At 39.6% G+C, this 19,703-nt stretch overlaps 1 protein-coding gene across 18 annotated transcripts in view; it reads left to right on the top strand.

Moving 5' to 3' along the window:
• Positions 1-302: 302 nt before the first annotated feature.
• Positions 303-19,703, top strand: part of phka1 (phosphorylase kinase, alpha 1 (muscle)) — a 148,467-nt gene continuing 129,066 nt past the window's right edge. For 12 of the 18 annotated variants that reach the window (XR_004219457.1, XR_004219455.1, XR_004219456.1 and 9 more), the window contains exons 1-15: positions 305-495; positions 1,742-1,845; positions 5,729-5,887; positions 9,214-9,261; positions 9,667-9,835; positions 12,406-12,488; positions 12,575-12,655; positions 13,816-13,914; positions 13,981-14,127; positions 14,894-14,947; positions 16,641-16,763; positions 16,892-16,987; positions 17,437-17,544; positions 19,025-19,103; positions 19,427-19,561. Coding sequence is in view for 4 of the 18 variants with exons in the window: in XM_031890233.1 (XP_031746093.1) it covers positions 1,768-1,845; positions 5,729-5,887; positions 9,214-9,261; positions 9,667-9,835; positions 12,406-12,488; positions 12,575-12,655; positions 13,816-13,914; positions 13,981-14,127; positions 14,894-14,947; positions 16,641-16,763; positions 16,892-16,987; positions 17,437-17,544; positions 19,025-19,103; positions 19,427-19,561 (1,459 nt within the window). In the remaining 14 variants the exon portion in view is untranslated. 18 annotated transcript variants of the gene reach the window in all.

The raw sequence follows: 19,703 nt of genomic DNA, 5'->3' as shown, positions 1-19,703 counted from the left end.
GATATATTTTGTCATATATTTTTTACATTTCATGATTTTTTTCACTATGTAAATAGTTCTAGTTTGAGCCTTCTTTTGAGCTGGTTTTGTCACTGACTTTGTTTTTAAAAATCACACCACAACTCTGGCAACTATTGTGCTGCCTGCAGCAATAGTTTCTGGTTGCACCGCACAACCCAGTTCCATTGCATGCTGGGTACTGTAGTTAAATCTTGGCTGCGAACAAATGCTCAAAACAGAACTACATTACCCACCATGCAGTTGATGGTTTAGAGGGAGGTCTGGCATGTATCAATCTGGCCCGCCTCTCGATTTTCCTCCAGTCAGAGGCAGAGGGCGTGGCTTTGCGGATTCCAGTGTGTTTGTGAGTTGTGAAGCAGTGAGTGCAGGAAGTGAAGAGTCAGGGCAAGTGGCACAGTGATATCTGTGAGAGAGGGGCAGATCGGGTTACGTGCTGGAAGGAATGGAGAGCTGAAACTCGGATCTGTACTCTGGGTGAGTTATAATGATGAAACAAGGGGGAGGGCTGGACTTGCTAAAAAGCAATACAGATACAGGATATTTCATTACACTTTAAGTCACTTAGGATAACTTGGTAGATGAGGGGAAGTAAAGGCAAAGGGTTTAAAGGGGAAGGTAAGAGCACTATAGTGCTGTCTGTTATTTATGTTGTGTGGGGGCAAATGCTTGTCTCTCTCAATCAGTAGCTCCATGTGTGGTTATCCTGCCCCTGGGGCATTACTATAATCTATTAGGGTAGATTGGGGGTAATGCTTATTTACTCTTCAAGTTTGGGTGGGGGTAAACACTGTGATGCCCTAGTTATTATCATGACTCATAAGTTCTTAAATCTGTCACCATGTTATGAGCTAGGAGCCATGGCTAAAGGTTGACCAGAAATTAGACAGCCTAAATTTTTACACATGTATATTTTTACAGAAAGGGCTTTATCTGTGGTCTGATTCTTATCAGATCATCTGCTAAAACTTCATAGAGTTACTGGTGCTCATTTTCTAATACAGGTGCTACTGTTATCATAGCAACCATTCAACTGTTATTATTGCTCAGACTGCTAAAATTCTAATCTGTTCCTTCAAAATTATGAAGTATGCATAAATACCATTTTTATATGCTGAAATCCATAGCAAAACAGTTCTTCTCTTTTTGCATCATTGGAAATCCTGACAGAGGGGAAGAGGCTAAATACTAATATTACAAATTGTAACAACTTCTCCAAAGCTTACTGACAGGAACTACATAACCCACAATGCATTGCACAAAGATGTTCCTTTCTTTATTGACATCACATGTGCAGGGAATTGTGGGATTTGGAGGATCGAGGCTGAAGGCAGGCTGAGGACAGTCGACTACTGTTACATTTTTTTAGTCAAGGTAGTCAGCCAGATCAGCAGGAGAATAGGGGGCCAGGCTTAGGTAACAGTTCCAAACCATATTATTACATTAAAAATTATGAAAAGGCTGCACATTTTTAATTCATGTATACTGCAAAATTTGTTGATGCTTACTTTTTAAAAAAACTTGTTATGTTTGGGCAGAGTTCCCCTTTAATAAAACAATTTTATAACTGCAACGTAATATTATTTTCTGCATTACATTAAACATTATATTAAGATGAGTGTTTAAGTATCTTTGTGCCTACTTTGCTTAAAAAAGGAGTCTTGGTAGAAATAAATCTGAGTTCAATCACAATGTTAAGTGTTGGGGTTGTTTCATTTTGTAGGTTTTGGGGCCACATTTCAGCCAGTTATGAGGAGCAGGAGTAACTCTGGTGTTCGCCTGGATAGATATGCCAAGCTTGTCCAACAGACCATCCTCTGCCACCAGGTTAGTTGGTTCTACTTCTTTTCCTCTAGCCTTCTGCTAGAACCAAGGATTTAATCTGAAGAGGTAACTAGCAGGAGACTGCAAACTGTCCAGTCCTGCTCAGATAACAATTTGCCGGTGGGATGGCATACGCGGCAATGCGTTTTGCCTAAGTCGTCCGAAGTTTCCTCTTGAGGCGAATTCGGCAAATCACGGCGCCACGTATGCCGTCCCACCAGCCATTTACATTCTAGCTGGTGGGATGGCATTGCAGGGAAATTAGTCGCCCACGACAACGGAGATTTGTCACGGCGTGACTAATCTCCCCGTGTGTCACGGTACTTAAGCGGGATACATAACACTTTGTGCTCTTGATTTTACTACTTTCAAATAGATAATTATGTACCCCCAGATCTGTATTATGGGGATATTGTTCCATGACCGTACAAAGCAAACATGTTAACTCTTACAAATTTTTTAGGGAGTTATATTTACTTTGCGCCCTCACATATCCTGTCTATAAAAAACATTGTCCAATACATGCAGAGCTGATCAGTGTGAGGGAAAAAACACATGGCCACAGATGGTGTGCATTGTGTGGGATTCTGAAATGACTCGTTGGTACATTATTTCTTTTAATACAGAAGTGTTGATTTGTTATGTGTAAATCCTTAAAAAAAAGATTCTAACTTACACAGGTATGGGATTATAACTTATACAGGTATGGGATCTGTTATCCGGAAACTCATTTTCCAGAAAGTTCCAAATTACAGAATGGCCATCTCCCATAGACTCCATTATAAGAAAATAATTCTGATTTTTAAAAATTATTTTATTTTTCTCTGTAATAATAAAACATAACCTTGTACTTGATCCCAACTAAGATATAATTAATCCTTATTGGAGGGAAAAAAATCCTATTGGGTTTAAATGATGTTTAAATCATTTTTTAGTAGACTTAAGGAATGGAGATCCAAATTACATAAAGATCCGTTATCCAGAAAGCCGATGGTCCTGATAATTCTGGGATAACAGGTCCCATACCTGTAGTGTACAATGTGCTTTGAGAGCAATCATATGTAGGTTTTAATTGGGATGTGTTACATGGAACCTGCTATATCCTATTACTAGTACATGGTGTCCTTCTCTAACTGTGTGGTTATTTATTGGCACCCAAGTCACACCTCTGGGCACAGTACATGCTGTTTCACATGAAAGAAATGTATGAAGTGATTATATCAGCCTGCAATCCCTGTTTCTTTTAAGATAATAGCATTATGCGCAGTGACGGCAGATAGGAGTATTATTGCTTTTCACTAGATGTGCCTTTAGCCTAACAAATAGGAAATCTGTGTATTTGTATCACATGAGTTAGCTACGATGCATGCTTGCTAAGTTTACACAGGAATAGTGGTGGGTCTAAATACAAAAGCGCCAGCCCGATCTCTTTGTCCTGTGTTTCGTTGGCTCCAACTCCTCTGGAGCTAATTTTTATTCTCTCCCACCCATTCTTGTGAGTCAGAGATGGACATATCCGGTGCAGGTATATAAAAGGTAGCAGTATAGTAGGCTGGTTGGTTTTGGGCCGAAATAGGTTGGGTTCAGGTCAGTGTGGGTTAGTAGTTAGTACTAGTAACTTATAGTAATTTGGTTAGTAACCGTTGACAATGTTGCATCGCTAAGTAGAGAGATTGCTGAGATGGCTAAGGTGTTTATGCTTATGTTGGGTTTGATATTAGTTGATTGGGCAAATGCTAAGTAGTGTTTACACCTTTTTCTGTGACTTCTGCTGGCTTTGGCGTTGGAGGCGGGATGTGACATCATTTAGGGGCAGGCTTATGATGTAAGGGGAAAGGGACAGGCTGAGTGGGGGAAGGTGAATAGGGCTGCTAAATGGGTGGGGTTTAGGCAGAGCTGGGATGGGACCATAGTTATAAAGGGTGATTGGCAGCTGAGAGGGTTAGCAAAGGGAGGGATTTATAGGCCATAACAAATTTACTGGTAAATTGGTAATACCAGTGCCTGCCCTAGCTGGTGATTTACTGCCGAGGCTGGTAAGACACGGGCCAGGTGGCAACCCTTATGCTTGCCTTTATGTAAGTGTAGCAGTTTTAATGTAGCAGTTTTAATGGGTATAAAACCCTCTCTTTTTAATAGCATCATCCCCCCAAACAGCCAAAGGTAAATTTAGAGTAAATAGGTTTTTTGTTGAATGCTTGGAGACCAGACATTATACGTGCAGATGGAGCATAAAAATAGGACACAAATAGAGCAAGCTGGGGCCACCTTTTTTTTTCCCACAAATGTATTGACATGGAGCATCTAGAACCAGTCAGTCGAGCAGGGTATTGGCACATAGGCTGATTTTTTGATGACGTTTACTAGCAAAACACTAAAAATTGCACCCCACATTAGTTTGAATGGGAATCACATGCAAGTGGCAGATGGCTCTCATTCAAAAATTAAGTGTACAAGCATGGCCACTCCTGACGTGAAGAAAGGTGAGAACCTTGCCACAAGGAGCATTGTTTGCGGCAGGTTACTAGGAGCAGCAAAATGGCATCTTTGGTAACTTTGAGAGATATTTTAATTTTTTTAAAACAAAAAGATACAGCCCCCACTAGACCCATTCCAACACTGAAGAGGTAAGCATAGAAGGGGTAAAGTATATGGCAGCAGCCCCTGACACACACCTGTGTACTGGCAAAAACAAAAGCTCTAAACCGTAAAGGCACTCTGCAGTATGTAGCAGTCCAAATTCTTTAGAAGCAGCAGTTCTCAGAGAAAGAGTTCATTTGGTAAGTATTGCATACACATACACACAATTACAAGGTTGGCAGTATCACACAGAGATGTCTTAGTGCCTCATAGTCCCTATCCTCCTCCTTCCTAACGTGTTTCTTTTCATCAGAGGAGTTTGGTTGGAGCTGGGGCCCTGAAAAAGCACATAGCAGCAAGAGACATGTTAAGAGGGAGGAGTTTAGGGGCTATAGAGCATTAAGAGACCTTGTTTGGTTTGGCATGACTTTGTGTATTGCATATTCAGGCTCGTGAAACAGTAGTTCACAAGAGATGGCTTGACCTAAACAAGTTGCCTGAGGCGTAAATAAATCTGCGGCTTGGAGAGATTCAAAATTATGCAATGAAAATGAGCACAGTTGCACGCTGGCCAGTTGGAAAAGCATTTTATTCAACACCATTCCAACTAGCTGGTCTACTACTGTGCTCCTTATAATTGCACAATTGGCACCTGTCACTCAACAGCCCCGGCACTTGCAAGCCGGCTTATTCCTATTCAAATGAAATAAGGGTAATTTCCCCCTCCTACAGAGCCACTAAACACTTGGATGACAAAACTTTCCAAGTAGCCCAGTTTGCTATTTACTTAATGGTATTTCCCCTGCACCCGTGAGGCTGCTTTACCGCAGAAAAATGTGTATTAGCAAAATTGTGGGTCCAGGGATACAGATCACAACCATGTGGGATTTCCTAAAAAGAGCAGCCTGAAGGGAAATCGTACCTTGATGGATCTCAGGTTGGACAGTACTGGTTTAGCTAAATATAGCTGGCAATAGAAGTCTGTTTACATTTGAAAGAAAAGGCAGCTTTCTTATGCAAGGCCCAGTCGGCTGTGTGTTCTTTACAGCCATGTAAGTGTCTTGCCCTAGCTGCTGCTAGTTCTGTGCTTTGCCTTATTACATGTAATATTAGTTGAGGTTAGTGAGAGAGGCCATTAGCTCAAAATAGACCGTAATAAGTTGTGTGTATACAGAGATTTGTTGGCACAGTGAAAGGGATGCTGGGTAGATCCATTTGCCACCTGACACTAATAATAATTCTGTTCTCGACGCTGCCTTTAAATAAATAGATCTATTTTATTTTTTTCTGGGTCTCTGTTTCTCAGAATCCAGTCACGGGTCTGTTGCCAGCCAGCTCTGATCAGAAGGATGCCTGGGTACGTGACAACGTGTACACAATTCTGGCCGTGTGGGGGCTTGGTCTCGCATATCGGAAAAATGCTGATCGGGATGAAGATAAAGCAAAGGCATATGAGCTGGAACAGGTAATTAAAGCATATACGAAGCGGAACTCATTCAAGAAAGAATAAATTAAAGATTGATCAATGCACATTTCCTGGCCTATTTTTTGCTAGAAGGTCACTCTCTGCAAGTGCATATATTTTTACACAGTGAGGTAAGTCTTCATATTTAAAATAATATAGTCATATGTTTTCTGGTACCTCCCTGCTAGGTAACATTTTTTGGCAAACGTGTCCAAAGCATCGGTCACACAGGTTGATCCTTTTTAGCTGTAGCTTTTTCACAGGAAAACCCTCCAAGATCAACACCCATTTTTAAAAGGCATAAGACTAAAGAGAGTGTTTGGGGGATGCTGCAAGTACTGGAAACCATGTTTAGCATCCTCTTGTATGCACTTACACAAAATGAGTTGCCAGTAAAACACACCCAAGGAATGTGCATTTATTGATATTGTGTATATTAAAGGGAAAGTATAACATATTTAAAACAAACATGCTGTTTTTTTACACTATATTTTTTGTATTTCCTTTCACCGCAATTGGTTGGCCTCTGTTTCTTGGTTGTTTTTTTATGCAAAGGGAGGGTGTCTCTGTTGCTCCAGCACTGAGCACAGCAATAAATTATTTTGGCATCTAATAGATATCTGAGCTTTTCAGAGACAGGCTGCTGCATATATCTAAAGGCGTATAAAATATTTTATGCCAAAAAAGGGCAGGCTTTTTTTTTTTTTTAAGCTAATCCCTCTTTAATGCTAGAATCACTTTTAAATATACCTGGCTACATATTAGCATAAAAGCACACAACACAGTTGTTATAAATATATGAGATTTTACACAGTGTGGCAATAGTGATGATATCTGGTATTCAACTGCCCCCTAGTACAGTAGTGGAATTTGCCATGCACAAATAATGTATAACTTAAGGGTCACAGGAACCCAACCACAAAAATGTAGGGCCCCCTTCATGTGGATTGTAATTTTTCATGCATCATCAGTGACCCCCTCTTTGGTTACCAACCAGTTTGCTTCCCCTATAGTTATACCACTGTTGCTAACCTCCCCCTATATAACTTGTTCACTGACACAAATCCTTTAGCTAAAGCAAAATTACCCAAACTGTGTGTTTTTTTTTTTTATACATAATGCTTTATTGTATTTAAACATAGAAAGAAAGAAACACAAGTAAAAACATAACAACAACCTGTTTAACACAGTGTTACAGTTGGCATTTGAGCATTTACATGCAGTTAGTGTATGCTCATTGTTAGCGTTATACCCATTACAAAGGTAGTAAGAGCTGCTGTTGACCATATAGAGTTCTGTATATCAGATTCGGATTCTTGAAAAGCGCCTAAGTTTATATTAGAGAGCCTTGCCTACCCAGTCCTACCTCCCACTATGGACTCCAGATTCTTTCAAATCTTTTGAGGGAACCCCTAGATAATAAGGAAAGTTTAATAAAAGGTATGGTCTGATTCTGTGAGGAGTGTTTTTAAGGTAAAAATAGATTGCCTGTTGGCAGTCTTTTAGCTGAGAAGGGCCTCATTAAAGGTGACGGCTCCCTGCGGACGGCAAAGTGCTTGAATATACCTTTTCCTTGGGGTGAATGGAAATCGCTGCGTGTAAAACAATTGAATTGCTTAATCGTGCAGAATTGCCTCTGAATATTTGCATTTGATTACACATCTCAGATATTTTAATTGGTGCGATTCCCATTCACCCCTAGGACAAAATGTTGTTGCATGCAGGGAGCTCAATATGTTCCTTTAGGAGTATTTTACTTCACGGTTTCGTCTGATACTGGGGGGTCTAGTAAGGTGTAGTGGTCCTTGTTTAAAAGCTGCTTCTGTAGGTGCTTGTCTACACCTCCTGCTGTCTGGTTCACAAAGCTGAGGCTGCCTGTTGTGGTTAGATCATTTAAACAGTGCCTTATTACTTCTGCTTGCAGTATGGTAAATAGTAGTTGCTATTTTCCTCAGTGGCAGTCGGGTGTTCTGGCCAAGGCATTCTACCCAAGGGCCACATTGGTCACACCTAGCTTATTAGTATGCAGTACAAAAAGTGCAGCATGTCATACATGCTGGTAATGCTGCCTATCATCCCTGGTAAACTGGCATTAAGAATAAAATGGCATTTTTAAGTTTAAGGTAATGAAGGAAAGAGTCTCTACTTGTCTCTTTCTCTTCTAATGAGAAATAGCATGTACCACCAGTACTTCCTTACTGAGAATATAAATATCAGCGCAGTTCTCTCTGCATAGACATGTAATATGAGAATGCTGTTTAGCACCAGAAATGAAAGTGTACATGCCAGTACGTGACCTTTGACTTTGACTTTGCATTTTTGCTGTGTAGGATCTTAATCTTATCCAGTTCATCTGTATCTCAATATAGGATCTTCTGCATGACTGTACCACTACCTTCCCACGACCCCTCTGTTTAAAGGCCTTGCTGAGGCTAGCCCCGTGTAGGGTTTCACTGCAGCCACCCTGCTAAAGGTCATTCTCCATCTCTTGTGTCATGCTGTCTAGATGCCCTTACTACTAGTGTCAGATGCATGTCCTAGAGCACCTCTCCCAGAGGAAGCCCTGGGAGTTCAGGCACTCCATAGCTCACTGCCTATACACCTATAGCCTATAACTGTATTTACAGTTATTAAGCTATATGCCATACGGTGCTTGGAGGAAATTCAAATATAAGTGCTTATAGTATACACCCTCTTGTATACTGTTTACTGGGTATTGTTTTGGTTACCACAAAACCTGCTTCCCTAAGTAAAAGACCAGTTGTGACATAAAGCGTAGTAATAAATTAATAGAGAGCTGTTGCCATTGTATCTACCCAGATCATGCAAAAACTCTGAGGAGTGCAACCTGAGAGTAGAAAATAAGAATTCTTGTCCTCTATATGTCTGTATAGCATCCTGTGTGTACTTAACCAGGGCTCTGTAGATGTCTGTTGAAAGTTTAGAGCAGGGGTCGGGAACTTTTTTTCTGAGAGAGCCAAAAACACCACATATTTTAAAATGTAATTCAGTGAGAGCCATACAATATGTTTGGCCGCGGATGCTGCGGGGCAAGGTAGGGTGGGTCCCAAGGATGCCGGATGCGATGCAGAGGAGGGCATTGCCTGCGCTCGGCAGATAGAAGAAGTGTTCTAAGGCTTAGAACACGTCTTCTATCCGCTGAGTGCAGGCCACGCCCCCCGTTATTTTTTTTTATTAAAATTTTGCTTTTTCCTAAATATCTGGTTTACTTTTCCTATGATTGCTTTATAAAATATGTCAAATGTTGTGCTTATCTAAAGCATTTCTGTGTTACACTAACTTAATCTACCTGCCATTCTTCTTAGAATGTGGTCAAGCTGATGAGAGGCCTGCTTCAATGTATGATGAGACAGGTTAGTAATCTCAATCAAATTATTCAGTTATTTTAAACACCAAAATATGGATTTGTATACGTTTATGGGCAAACATGGCCTAATAATGTCATTAAAAATGTACATTGCTGCTAATGTTTTAATGATTTTCAGTGATGCTGAAGAGATGGTCTGGCCTAAAGATCATAAAAACATCATAGGTTAATCTGTGGCTTAACTATTTTGATTTATTTACACTGTGTTTGTGGTTGTCCTAACATTGTGTATAACAGGGACTCATGGAATGGTTACGGTATCATTAGCTAGATCTATGGGCAATGCAAGTAGTACAGTCTGGGGAAATCTATTATGGGCATGCAAGAAAAAAACAGTTAACAGACAAATTGTTGTAATATTCGGTAAGCTTTTTATATGTCTTGTTTACAGGTTTCCAAAGTGGAAGAGTTTAAATATAGCCAGAATACCAAGGATGCCCTACATGCTAAATATAATACCAACACCTGCTCCACTGTGGTGGGCGATGACCAGTGGGGCCACCTACAGCTTGATGCCACATCCATATACCTGCTGTTCCTGGCACAAATGACTGCATCAGGTAATGATCTCAGCCATCAAAATGCTAAATAAATATGTAGTTAGTACTGTATATTGGTTTGAGAGATGATTCATATGTACACAACAGGCCATAGCTGAGTATACAGTCAATTTAAGTATTTTAAATTGCAGCAGTTAAGTTAAATGGAAACCAACACCTAAGGTGTATTTGCTGCCACATACCATTACATTTCTTTCCCAAATGCCACATTGAGCTGCCACTGATAACACTGGTACCCAAGGAAGTCTAATAGATCTTGTTTTTGCTTATCCACCCAGGATAAGCCCTACAGTCCTGTTGGGTAAATAAAGATATGGCTATTAAAGTGGGAACTACTCTTATGGGAGCTTGTACTTATAGTAATTATTGTGCCTCATAGGTTTAGATCAAGTAACAGTTATTTTCTTTCCAGTTCTCTCCATGGACCTATCAGTCCTGGATTCGCAGGTTGCAGGGAAGCAAAGTAGCTTGATTGAGTATTAGTGTAAAGAGAATCATAACTGCAAAGATCCAAGGTGATGTTTTATGTACTGCATCACATTCACTATGCCTTTATGGGAACCATTAAAGGCGAAGTTCACCTTTAACTCAACTTTTAGTATGATGTAGAACGGAGGTCCCCAACCCGAGAGCAACACAAGCATAAAAATAGTTCCTGAGGGTGGCAAATATGGATTGTGATTGGCTATTTGGTAGCCCCTGTGAGGACTAGCAGCCTACATGAGGTTTGTATGTCAATACACCTGGTTTTTATGCGACCAAAACTTGTCTTCAAGCCAGAAATTCAAAAATAAGCACCTGCTTTGATGCTACTGGGAGCAACATCCATAGGGGTTGGCAAGCAACATGTTGCTCCTGAACCACTGGTTGGGGTTCACTGATGGAACAGTAGCACAAAAAATGAAAGTGTATCAAAGTAATTGATATCTTCTGTACTGTTGCCCTGCACTGGTAACTAGTAGCAGCTACTTATCATGGTTACTAAACACCAGAAATTACCCCGCCATAGACAATACTAAGAATTGCCTCTGGTTAATCACACATAGAAACCGTTCTCAATAAATGATCAGCATTGTCTATTTCTGTAGCTGTGATTAGTAGCTCTGTGTGTCTTCACCCTTACCAGTGCAGGGCAACAGTATATATCGATTACTTTGATACACTTTAATTTTTGGTGCTACTGTTCCTTTAAAACCATCTATAAATTGAACATCTGCATTGTAGATAATAATGTTCTACTACCATTTAAAATGTTATTCTTGAACCGACAAATGCATTTACCTGTTCTGTAAGTACACACACTTCACAAGGGCTATACCATGGGCAGCTGGGGTATAACCTTCACTTTCAAATATGGTTGCTTTACCCCTTGATTTTACAGAATATGACAGAGTTTATATCCACTGCCCTTAGATTAGAGTGACCAGATCACTTGAAATTTCAAATTTCACCATTAGAACTCCATTACACTTCCTGTTAAAGGGAAAATATTGTCAATATTCTTCCCATATCTGGAAACCTGTTATCCAGAAAGCTCGGAATTACAGGAAAGCCATCTCCCATAATTCCTTTTTAAACAAATAATTCTAAAATCATTTCCTTTTCTTTGTAATAAACAGTACCTTGTACTTGATCTTAACTAGTCGGCATGAATCCATATTGGTAGCAAAATAATTCCATTGGGTTTATTTAATGTTTAAATGTCTTTAGTAAACTTAGTTTGGAGATTCAAATTAAGGAAGGATCCCTAATCCGGAGGACCCAAGTTCCCAGCATGCTGGAAAATAGATCCTATACCTGTATAGTGTTTTTCTTACCTGCAACTGAAAATACTGCACAGTGATAAAGGCTGCCATTCTAGGCACACCAAGTATGCCAGGACGCCAGGTGATTGAGTACAATGAATAGTCGCAGGGAATTGAACCAGGCAGTAGCATCTTTTTGTTTTGAAAACCATATAAAACTCTTCCACTGGATACAAACAGCTAAGATGCTTCATTCAAAATATATTGCATTGGTGTTGTTGTATTGCTGCTATTGGGGAGCAGTCCCAGCAGGTACAAGATGGTACTACAAGTACCAATAGCGACAACATCTGTCGGAAGCATTTCTTAGAAATGACTTGAGATGAGGTTGAAGTGTTTTTGTAAGAGATGATACATGTCCCTGTTAAATAGGCAATTAGGCAAAAGTGCTTTCTAAGATATGTGCACTGATCATTGCTTAAGTGTTTATTTAGATTTATATACCTGTATTTGAACGAGAACTACTGTATTACGTGACATAAATGGATTTTAATAGACTTCTGGAATCTTTCCGTTTCCACTTTATTTTTGATGAAAATCTGTGATGCAGCAGAAATGCTGGAAAGAAATATCCAGCATTCAGAGCAAGCAGGGCAGCCATGCTGATGCTCTGTATTTTTCATCAGCTCTACTTGACACTCCTTTATTGTGATTCATGAGGCCCGTGTATGATTCTGAATAAGAATGCAAAGGGAATGTGGCTTTTTCTTATGAGCTTGTGATCCTTCATTACTCACAGTACTTTCTGTCACCGTGTATTTTCAGGCCTGCACATAATCTACAATCTGGATGAAGTGAATTTTATACAGAACCTGGTCTTTTATGTTGAAGCAGCATACAAAACAGCGGTGAGTGCTTGTAATAACAAAGCAAGGGACGCAGGTGCTTTCAAACATTGTAACATGCATTTAACCTATTTGTCATGTTTCCGCAGGATTTTGGAATGTGGGAACGAGGTGACAAAACCAACCAGGGCATTACTGAGTTGAATGCTAGCTCTGTGGGCATGGCCAAGGTGATTCAGAATAAAACAAGTAGCTAACTTTAAGGAGGTGCAACCTTGCTCATCTGTCCAGTCTTCTGGCCATTTAAGGGGTGATTCACATTGAAGTTAAAATTTAGTATGTTATAGAACGGCCATTTCTAAGCAACTTTTCATTTGGTCTTCATAATATATATATTTTTTATAGTTTTTTAATTATTTATCACTTTCTTATCGTACTAACTTTCAAATGGGGGTCACTGACCCCGGCAGCAATAAAAGATTTATCCGCGAGGCTACAATTTTATTGTTATTGTTACATTGTATTACTTATTATTCTAATCAGTTGTTCTTCTATTTATATACCACTCTCTCATTCAAACCACTGCCTGGTTGCTACGGTAATTTGAATGCTTGCAACCAGGTAACTGCTGAAATTCTAAAATTGATAGTTGCTGAACAACCTCTTTAATTGTCTTTATGGCAACCATTTATTTTCACTTTTTGCATTCCTCCCACACCATTTGTAATCCAAAATTTCAGTGATCTGAAACACTGGCAAAATAGTTGGCCTGCTATGGCTCCAAGAATATCTGTGGCAGCAAGGAATTGTTCTTCTCAAAGCTTACTGTAACTAGTGTAAGGATTGGCCTGCAAGGAATATATAGAAGACCAAATAAGAATTTATCCTGTGTCCCACTCTAATTGGCCTTTTGCCTGGGGACAATAGGGGAACCAGTCTCACTGTTGAGAAACCTTTTTCTTATGAGGGTTCCAGCCCTCTAGAGATGTACAGAATCCACTATTTGGGGATTCAGCTGAACCACGAATCCTGCATGAAAGATTTGCCGAATCCAAATCCTAATTTACACATGCAAATTAGGCTTTGAAGGGGTTTCACTTGATTTTAAGGTTTTGGATACGGTTTGGCCATGCACTTGGATTCGGCTAAATCTGAATCTTGCTGAAAAAGGCTGGATCCTGGCCAATCCTGAACTGAATCCTGGACTCTGTTCATCCGTAACTCCCATCCCTCCTTGCAGCTTTCTCATAGAGAGCATATCTCTTTCTTTTTATTTTATCTTTGTACTTGACCTTTTCTCATTTCTGTACTCATCCACTTATTTTCAAAAACATTTATTAAATCTCCTTTACTTTATAATTTTTACTTTTAATATGGTTTCTTTTTTAAGGCTGCCCTTGAGTCTTTAGATGAGCTGAACTTGTTTGGTGCTAAGGGAGGTCCCCAGTCTGTCATACATGTCCTGTCTGATGAAATCCAGCACTGCCAGGTAAAGCAGGAACTGTTAGTTTGCATGAAGCTGACCACTGTAAAGTAATCATGCCTCTCTTCTCAGTCTATCCTACACTCCATGCTTCCAAGAGCTTCCACCTCTAAGGAGATAGATGCAGGGGTTCTGTCTGTTATCTCATTTCCAGCCTTTGCTGTGGAGGACAGTCATCTAGTGCGGATTACTAAACAAGAGATCATTGACAAGTTACAGGTGACACTTTATTTAACTACAAATTATCATCATTTGTTGCTGTTCACAATGTCTGTTCTCAGTTTTGCCCTCAAGGGAACCTTACTGCTAGATGCAATATTTGTTTGTGGGGACAACACAGCTAAAATTTTTGTTCTACCCTATAGGCTGAAGTGCACCCACTGGGCTTTTAAAGCACAAAACTGAATAGGATTTATTTAAAACAAGAAGATATCATAACCAGTTCAGAGCAAGCATTTGCCTATAAAATGAGGTTTAGCTTGCAGTTTGTGTTTGCAGTTAAGTTATATATACTATGCTTAGGCTATGGGCTTTATGATATGCAGTTTTAACAGGGCTGCAGTAGGTAGAACAATTTTCAAACAGCCTTCTTAGGTTATACATTTGGATCCCTGTGCTTGCATGGACCTGAAACAGGAATTGATCACCTTTAAAACAATTGGCACAGACGTGGTGCTCATTTTAGCTGCAGCCCAACAGGGAATTATTGTACCTTCTTTAAACACAATGCAAAACAATCATAGTAAATATCTTATAGGTCATGGCACAACCAGCTGTTTGAGTGGAACAGCTGAGATTTACACTGGTGAGGCTCTAAGCTCCTTATAAGCCTTACTGGCCTAGACCACAGTTACTCATAATGCTAGAGAGCTAGACATGAGCAATGTCACAGGTTCATCAAGCCAATCATGGGGACCCAAACTCCACTCTCTTTAAGAGAATTTGAATCCAATTATTTTATTTATGTTCTTATCCGAATTTCCAGGGCCGTTACGGATGCTGTAGGTTTCTCCGAGATGGATACAGAACTCCAAAAGAGGTAGGCACAAAAATAGAATATAAAAAGGGACAATGTTTATAATGTTCATAAATATGGATTCACATGCATTATCCAGCGTAGCCTCTTTGTGTGTTTATGTGCGTATTTATGTTCTGACATACCTGCACATGCAGTCATTTGAAAAGTAAGTACATCTCATGGCAATTTTTGACTTTTTCAACATACATATCATGCACTGTTTACATTTTAAATTGCATTTAAAGTGGACCTGTCACCCAGACATGAAAATCTGTATAATAAAAGTCCTGTTCAAATTAAACATGAAACCCAAATTCATTTTTATATTAACACATCCAAACCCATTATAAAGGCATTTAAAAATCACAGCTGTCAATCATATATTGCTTGCCCCGCCTCTATGCCTTAGGCATAGAGGTGGGGCAGACAGTAACTTTAGCTTTCCATTCAGCACTTCCTAGATGTCACTGCACATCTCACTTTTCCCCTCCCTCCTCCTTATCTAACTGTGTAGCCAGTGCATGGGCCTGGGCATCAGGTCCCCCATTCTATCACATAAACAAGATTTTGGCATGATACAAAGCTTGCCTTAATAACAGTGTCCACAAAATGGTGCCTGCCTGCTTGCTTTGATTGAGTAATTCCAAGACGGAAGGAAACAAGATTTATATTATTTATATAGAGTAAGTAAAGTTTATTTTGCTCAACTAACAATATAGAAAATAATTTGGACTTATTTCTTAGGGTGACAGGTCCGCTTTAAAATGCAAATTTCACATGTGGAAAAAGTAAGCACACCCTTATACAGTATTCTTAAATACCTTGGAGGATTAAAAGCTCTTTCAGGGATTTAAAAATTAAGATTATAGGTGCCAATGAAATGGAAATGGATTTAAAAAGATTGCAAACAATTGGACGTTCACTGTCTGGATGATCATCTACAAGTGGAGAAATGTCAAATAACTTACAACTTGCCCTGGCCAGGCCACACTGGCAAGTTTGGCCAAGAGCAGAACACAAGATGCTAAAAAAGAGGTTTATAAGAACCCCAGACTTTCATCATGGGACCTACAGGTAGCTCTTGCCACTTCCAATGTCAAAGTGCATAAGTCTACCATTAGAAAAAAAGCTGCACAAATTATCAAAACATCAGGGCAAGGGTGCCCATGAACACCTTCAACAATGAAAGATTTGGCCACAGTACTAGAAGACATGTTTGGTGAAAACCAAAGACTGCATTTCACCAGAAGAACCTGATACCAACTGTAAAAAAATGGTGGTGGAGGGTGGAAATATTGTTGTTTGGAACTGCTTTGCTGCCTCAGGGCATGGGCAGCTCACCATTATAAATTCCACTGTTAATTCTTCACTGTACCAAAGGGGACTTAAGACTAATATGAGACAGTCTGTTAGAAGATTGGACCCTGCAACATGACAATGATTCTGAGCATTACACCAAGGAATGACTTAAAAGAGAAATGGAGGGTTCTGGAATGGAAGGTTCCACATGCTTATTGTTGTGGGCATCACTTTGGTTTTGTGATTAGTTAACACTGGGGTCCTGTGTTTAATTTTGACACTATCTGCGGATAGTTTGTATATTCCCTCTGTGTCAGTGTGGGTTTCCTCTAGATATTCCAGTTTCCTCCCACACCCCATAAATATTTCCCTACCAAGGTATTCTGCATTTAGTTTTATTATTCTGTTTACACAGGATCCCGGCAGACTATATTATGAGCCTGCAGAACTCAAACTCTTTGAAAATATTGAATGTGAATGGCCGTTATTTTGGACCTATTTTATTCTGGATGGGATATTCAGTAGTAACCATGAGCAGGTGAGAGTTGTGCACTTCACTCTCGTTCTTGTTTTAGCAAAGGCTGTTTTGCCACTGCATCATCTCGCCTTCCTATCACTTTCATCCTTATTTTCTCGTTCATTTTCACTCTGTTTTATGTGTACTAGGTTCAAGAATACAAGCAAGCCATTGATGAGGTCTTAATAAAAGGAAAGTCCGGAGTGAGACTGGTCCCAGAGCTGTACAGTGTCCCAGAGGACAAAGTGAGTATTCTGACAGAATATATATTGGAGATCAATTAATCTAAAATATGGGATTGAACCAAATGGATAATTGTCTTTATGTGTATTTGTGTACAAGAAGCCAAACTCACTCAGAGCTCCCCCACCATGACTCCCTAGATACGTGGCTCTTCTGCCTACCCCTAGTTCTGGCCCTGAACTCACTTTCTGAAAGTGACCCTGGGCACTACTAAAACATTTATTTAACTTTTTCTCTCTTGCATCCTTTTGCATCCTAACCATAATGGGTTCTTTGCTTCACTGCTTTCAAAGTCCTATCCCCTCAGAAGCCATGTTTGAGATAGTAATGAGCTGTCTACACTTTTGGATAAATGGCTCTGAATTATTGGGCTGTATCTGTGCTATTAGACCAGCGGTTCTAAATGCATGAAGCTTGGCTGATAATATAAAGCCATCTACTTGCCTTTCAGGTGGAGGTGGAATATGAGCACCCACACACAGTAGATCGCATACCCTTGGGGAAGCTGCCACACATGTGGGGACAATCTTTATATATACTGGGATGTCTAATGTCTGAGGTAAGAGACTCAGCTCTACCCTTTTATCAATTAATAACGCAGATAGGACCCTTCCTTAATAGACGTGTAATGAAAAGGTGGCCATACATGGGCAGGTCAGCTTATCTGCCTGTGTATGAGCACCCCCATGGGCCTTTTTTCAGCATTAAAGTGAAAAATGCATGTGCGATGAAACCATGTTTAGTGTAGCTCTGACCTTGTTGCACATGCTGCTTTTGCATATGACATAAAGAAGCAAAAACTTGGTGTCTCATGGTTAGACTACCTCCATGTGAACAATTGCCGGGGTCATACCCACAAATGGGAATGCAGTTTTTCTCCAGAAAGCAGTATGGCACATGATGCTGCTTTGGGTGTTTTGAGCACCACATTTAAAGTAACCCCAAAAAAGCGGCCCCAGATCGAGTGTCTAGTAACAAATGCTGATAGCATAAAGATTGCTTACTAATTGTCTACATAAGGTGCCCATACACACACACTGATATTATTGTACGAAACAAGTTTTCATACGATATTCTGTGCGTGTATGATGGGTTGTCAAGGCAAGCGATATCAGTCGTTTTTTCGATTGGTCAGGATGGAAAATTTTTCCCAAACATAGACTGTACATTAATTCTGAATTGTTAGATAAGGATAGAATTCCTACTGTATTTACCTGCATATCTGACGATTCAGCTCTTAGCGTTAGTGGAGTGTACGAACGATCTTTCCTGTGAAAAGAAAAGAACGTTATTGTAACATGTATGGCCTTCTTATTTCTGGGGCTTCCTAGGGGTAAGAGGTTGACTGACAGGTTGACAAATGCTCTGCTAAATTGCCTTTTAGGAACTAGAAAATTGCAGGTAAATAGAAACTTTTACAGCTACTGTAAAATACATGTTACTTATTTAAGAGCTATTTTGGATCTTTATCTTAATAAGCACTCTGTCATCAAATAATAATAACGTTCTATTTGTGCCTGAAAGCAAAGTGTCATGTAAAGTTGGCTATTTTGAGCGTAGAGAGATTTATTTTAAAAATTCAAACTCCGTTATTCTTGAGCTTGCAAGAATATACTTGTTCTTTCTTGTACTGATATAAGACCCATTATCCAGAATGCTCGGGACCAAGGGTGTTCCCCTTGGTCTTTCCGTAATTTGGATCTCCATACCTTAAGTCTACTAAAAAATCAATAAAACATTAATTAAACCCAACAGGATTGTCCATTAATAATTATTTATATCTTAGTTGGGATCAATTACAAGGCACTGTTTTATTACTACAGAGAAAAAGGAAATCCGTTTTAAAATTCTGAATTATTTTATTAAAATGGAGCCTATGGGAGATGGGCTTTACGTAATTTGGAGCTTTCTGGACACATTCTTTCCTATTGGTGCAGCTCCTATTTTAGTTAAACAGCTAAATGGGAATATCCGTAAACAATAATTAGGAAAGTGTTGCATGGAAGCCTCTTAGCTAATCTCTTCTTTGTTTGACTCAGGGCTTCCTGGCTCCTGGGGAGATTGATCCCCTGAACAGGAGATTCTCTACAGTCCCTAAGCCTGATGTGGTTGTCCAAGGTTAGTGTTTTTCAGCCACTGTCATCAGTGTTACCCTCTTAGGTGTCTCATAGCAACATTTTAAGTTTGCCACTTTCAGTAATATAACATATAGCATTTTACAAACTAAGTACAAAAAGAAAAATACTAATGTTAGTGCCTAGGTGTCACCATATACTTTCAAGTTAACCAGGTAAGTATAGAATCTCACTGACCAGATATTTGTCTCCATAACTATGGGTAGAGGCACTTAAAAAGAAAGCATTTATATATTGTATATATAATGTGAGCTGCTGTGATACATTGCTCCACTGACTATTACCATGTTGGGGTGTGTTCTGCAGTTTCTATCCTAGCAGAAACCGATGAGATTCAAGAAATATTGAAGAAGCATGGAATTGAAGCAGAGACAGTTGCTGGAGTGTACCCAATTAGAGTGCAGCCGGCCAGGATTCTGAGTCACATCTATGCACGGCTTGGTGAGTGTACTTAAGTTATGAAGAGTAGGTACTTTATAATCAGTACTGGAGCTTCAGAATGGTAGAATATCAAACCCTGACTGAGTTTCTTTTTTTTTATTTTTTATCCATAATTCAATAATTTGCAGTTACAGGTTCTCAA

This window comes from Xenopus tropicalis, chromosome 8 (assembly GCF_000004195.4).
Source record: "Xenopus tropicalis strain Nigerian chromosome 8, UCB_Xtro_10.0, whole genome shotgun sequence".
Lineage (NCBI taxonomy): Eukaryota > Metazoa > Chordata > Amphibia > Anura > Pipidae > Xenopus > Xenopus tropicalis.
Note: the sequence above shows the minus strand (reverse complement) of the source record. Positions and strands in the feature narration are given on the sequence as shown.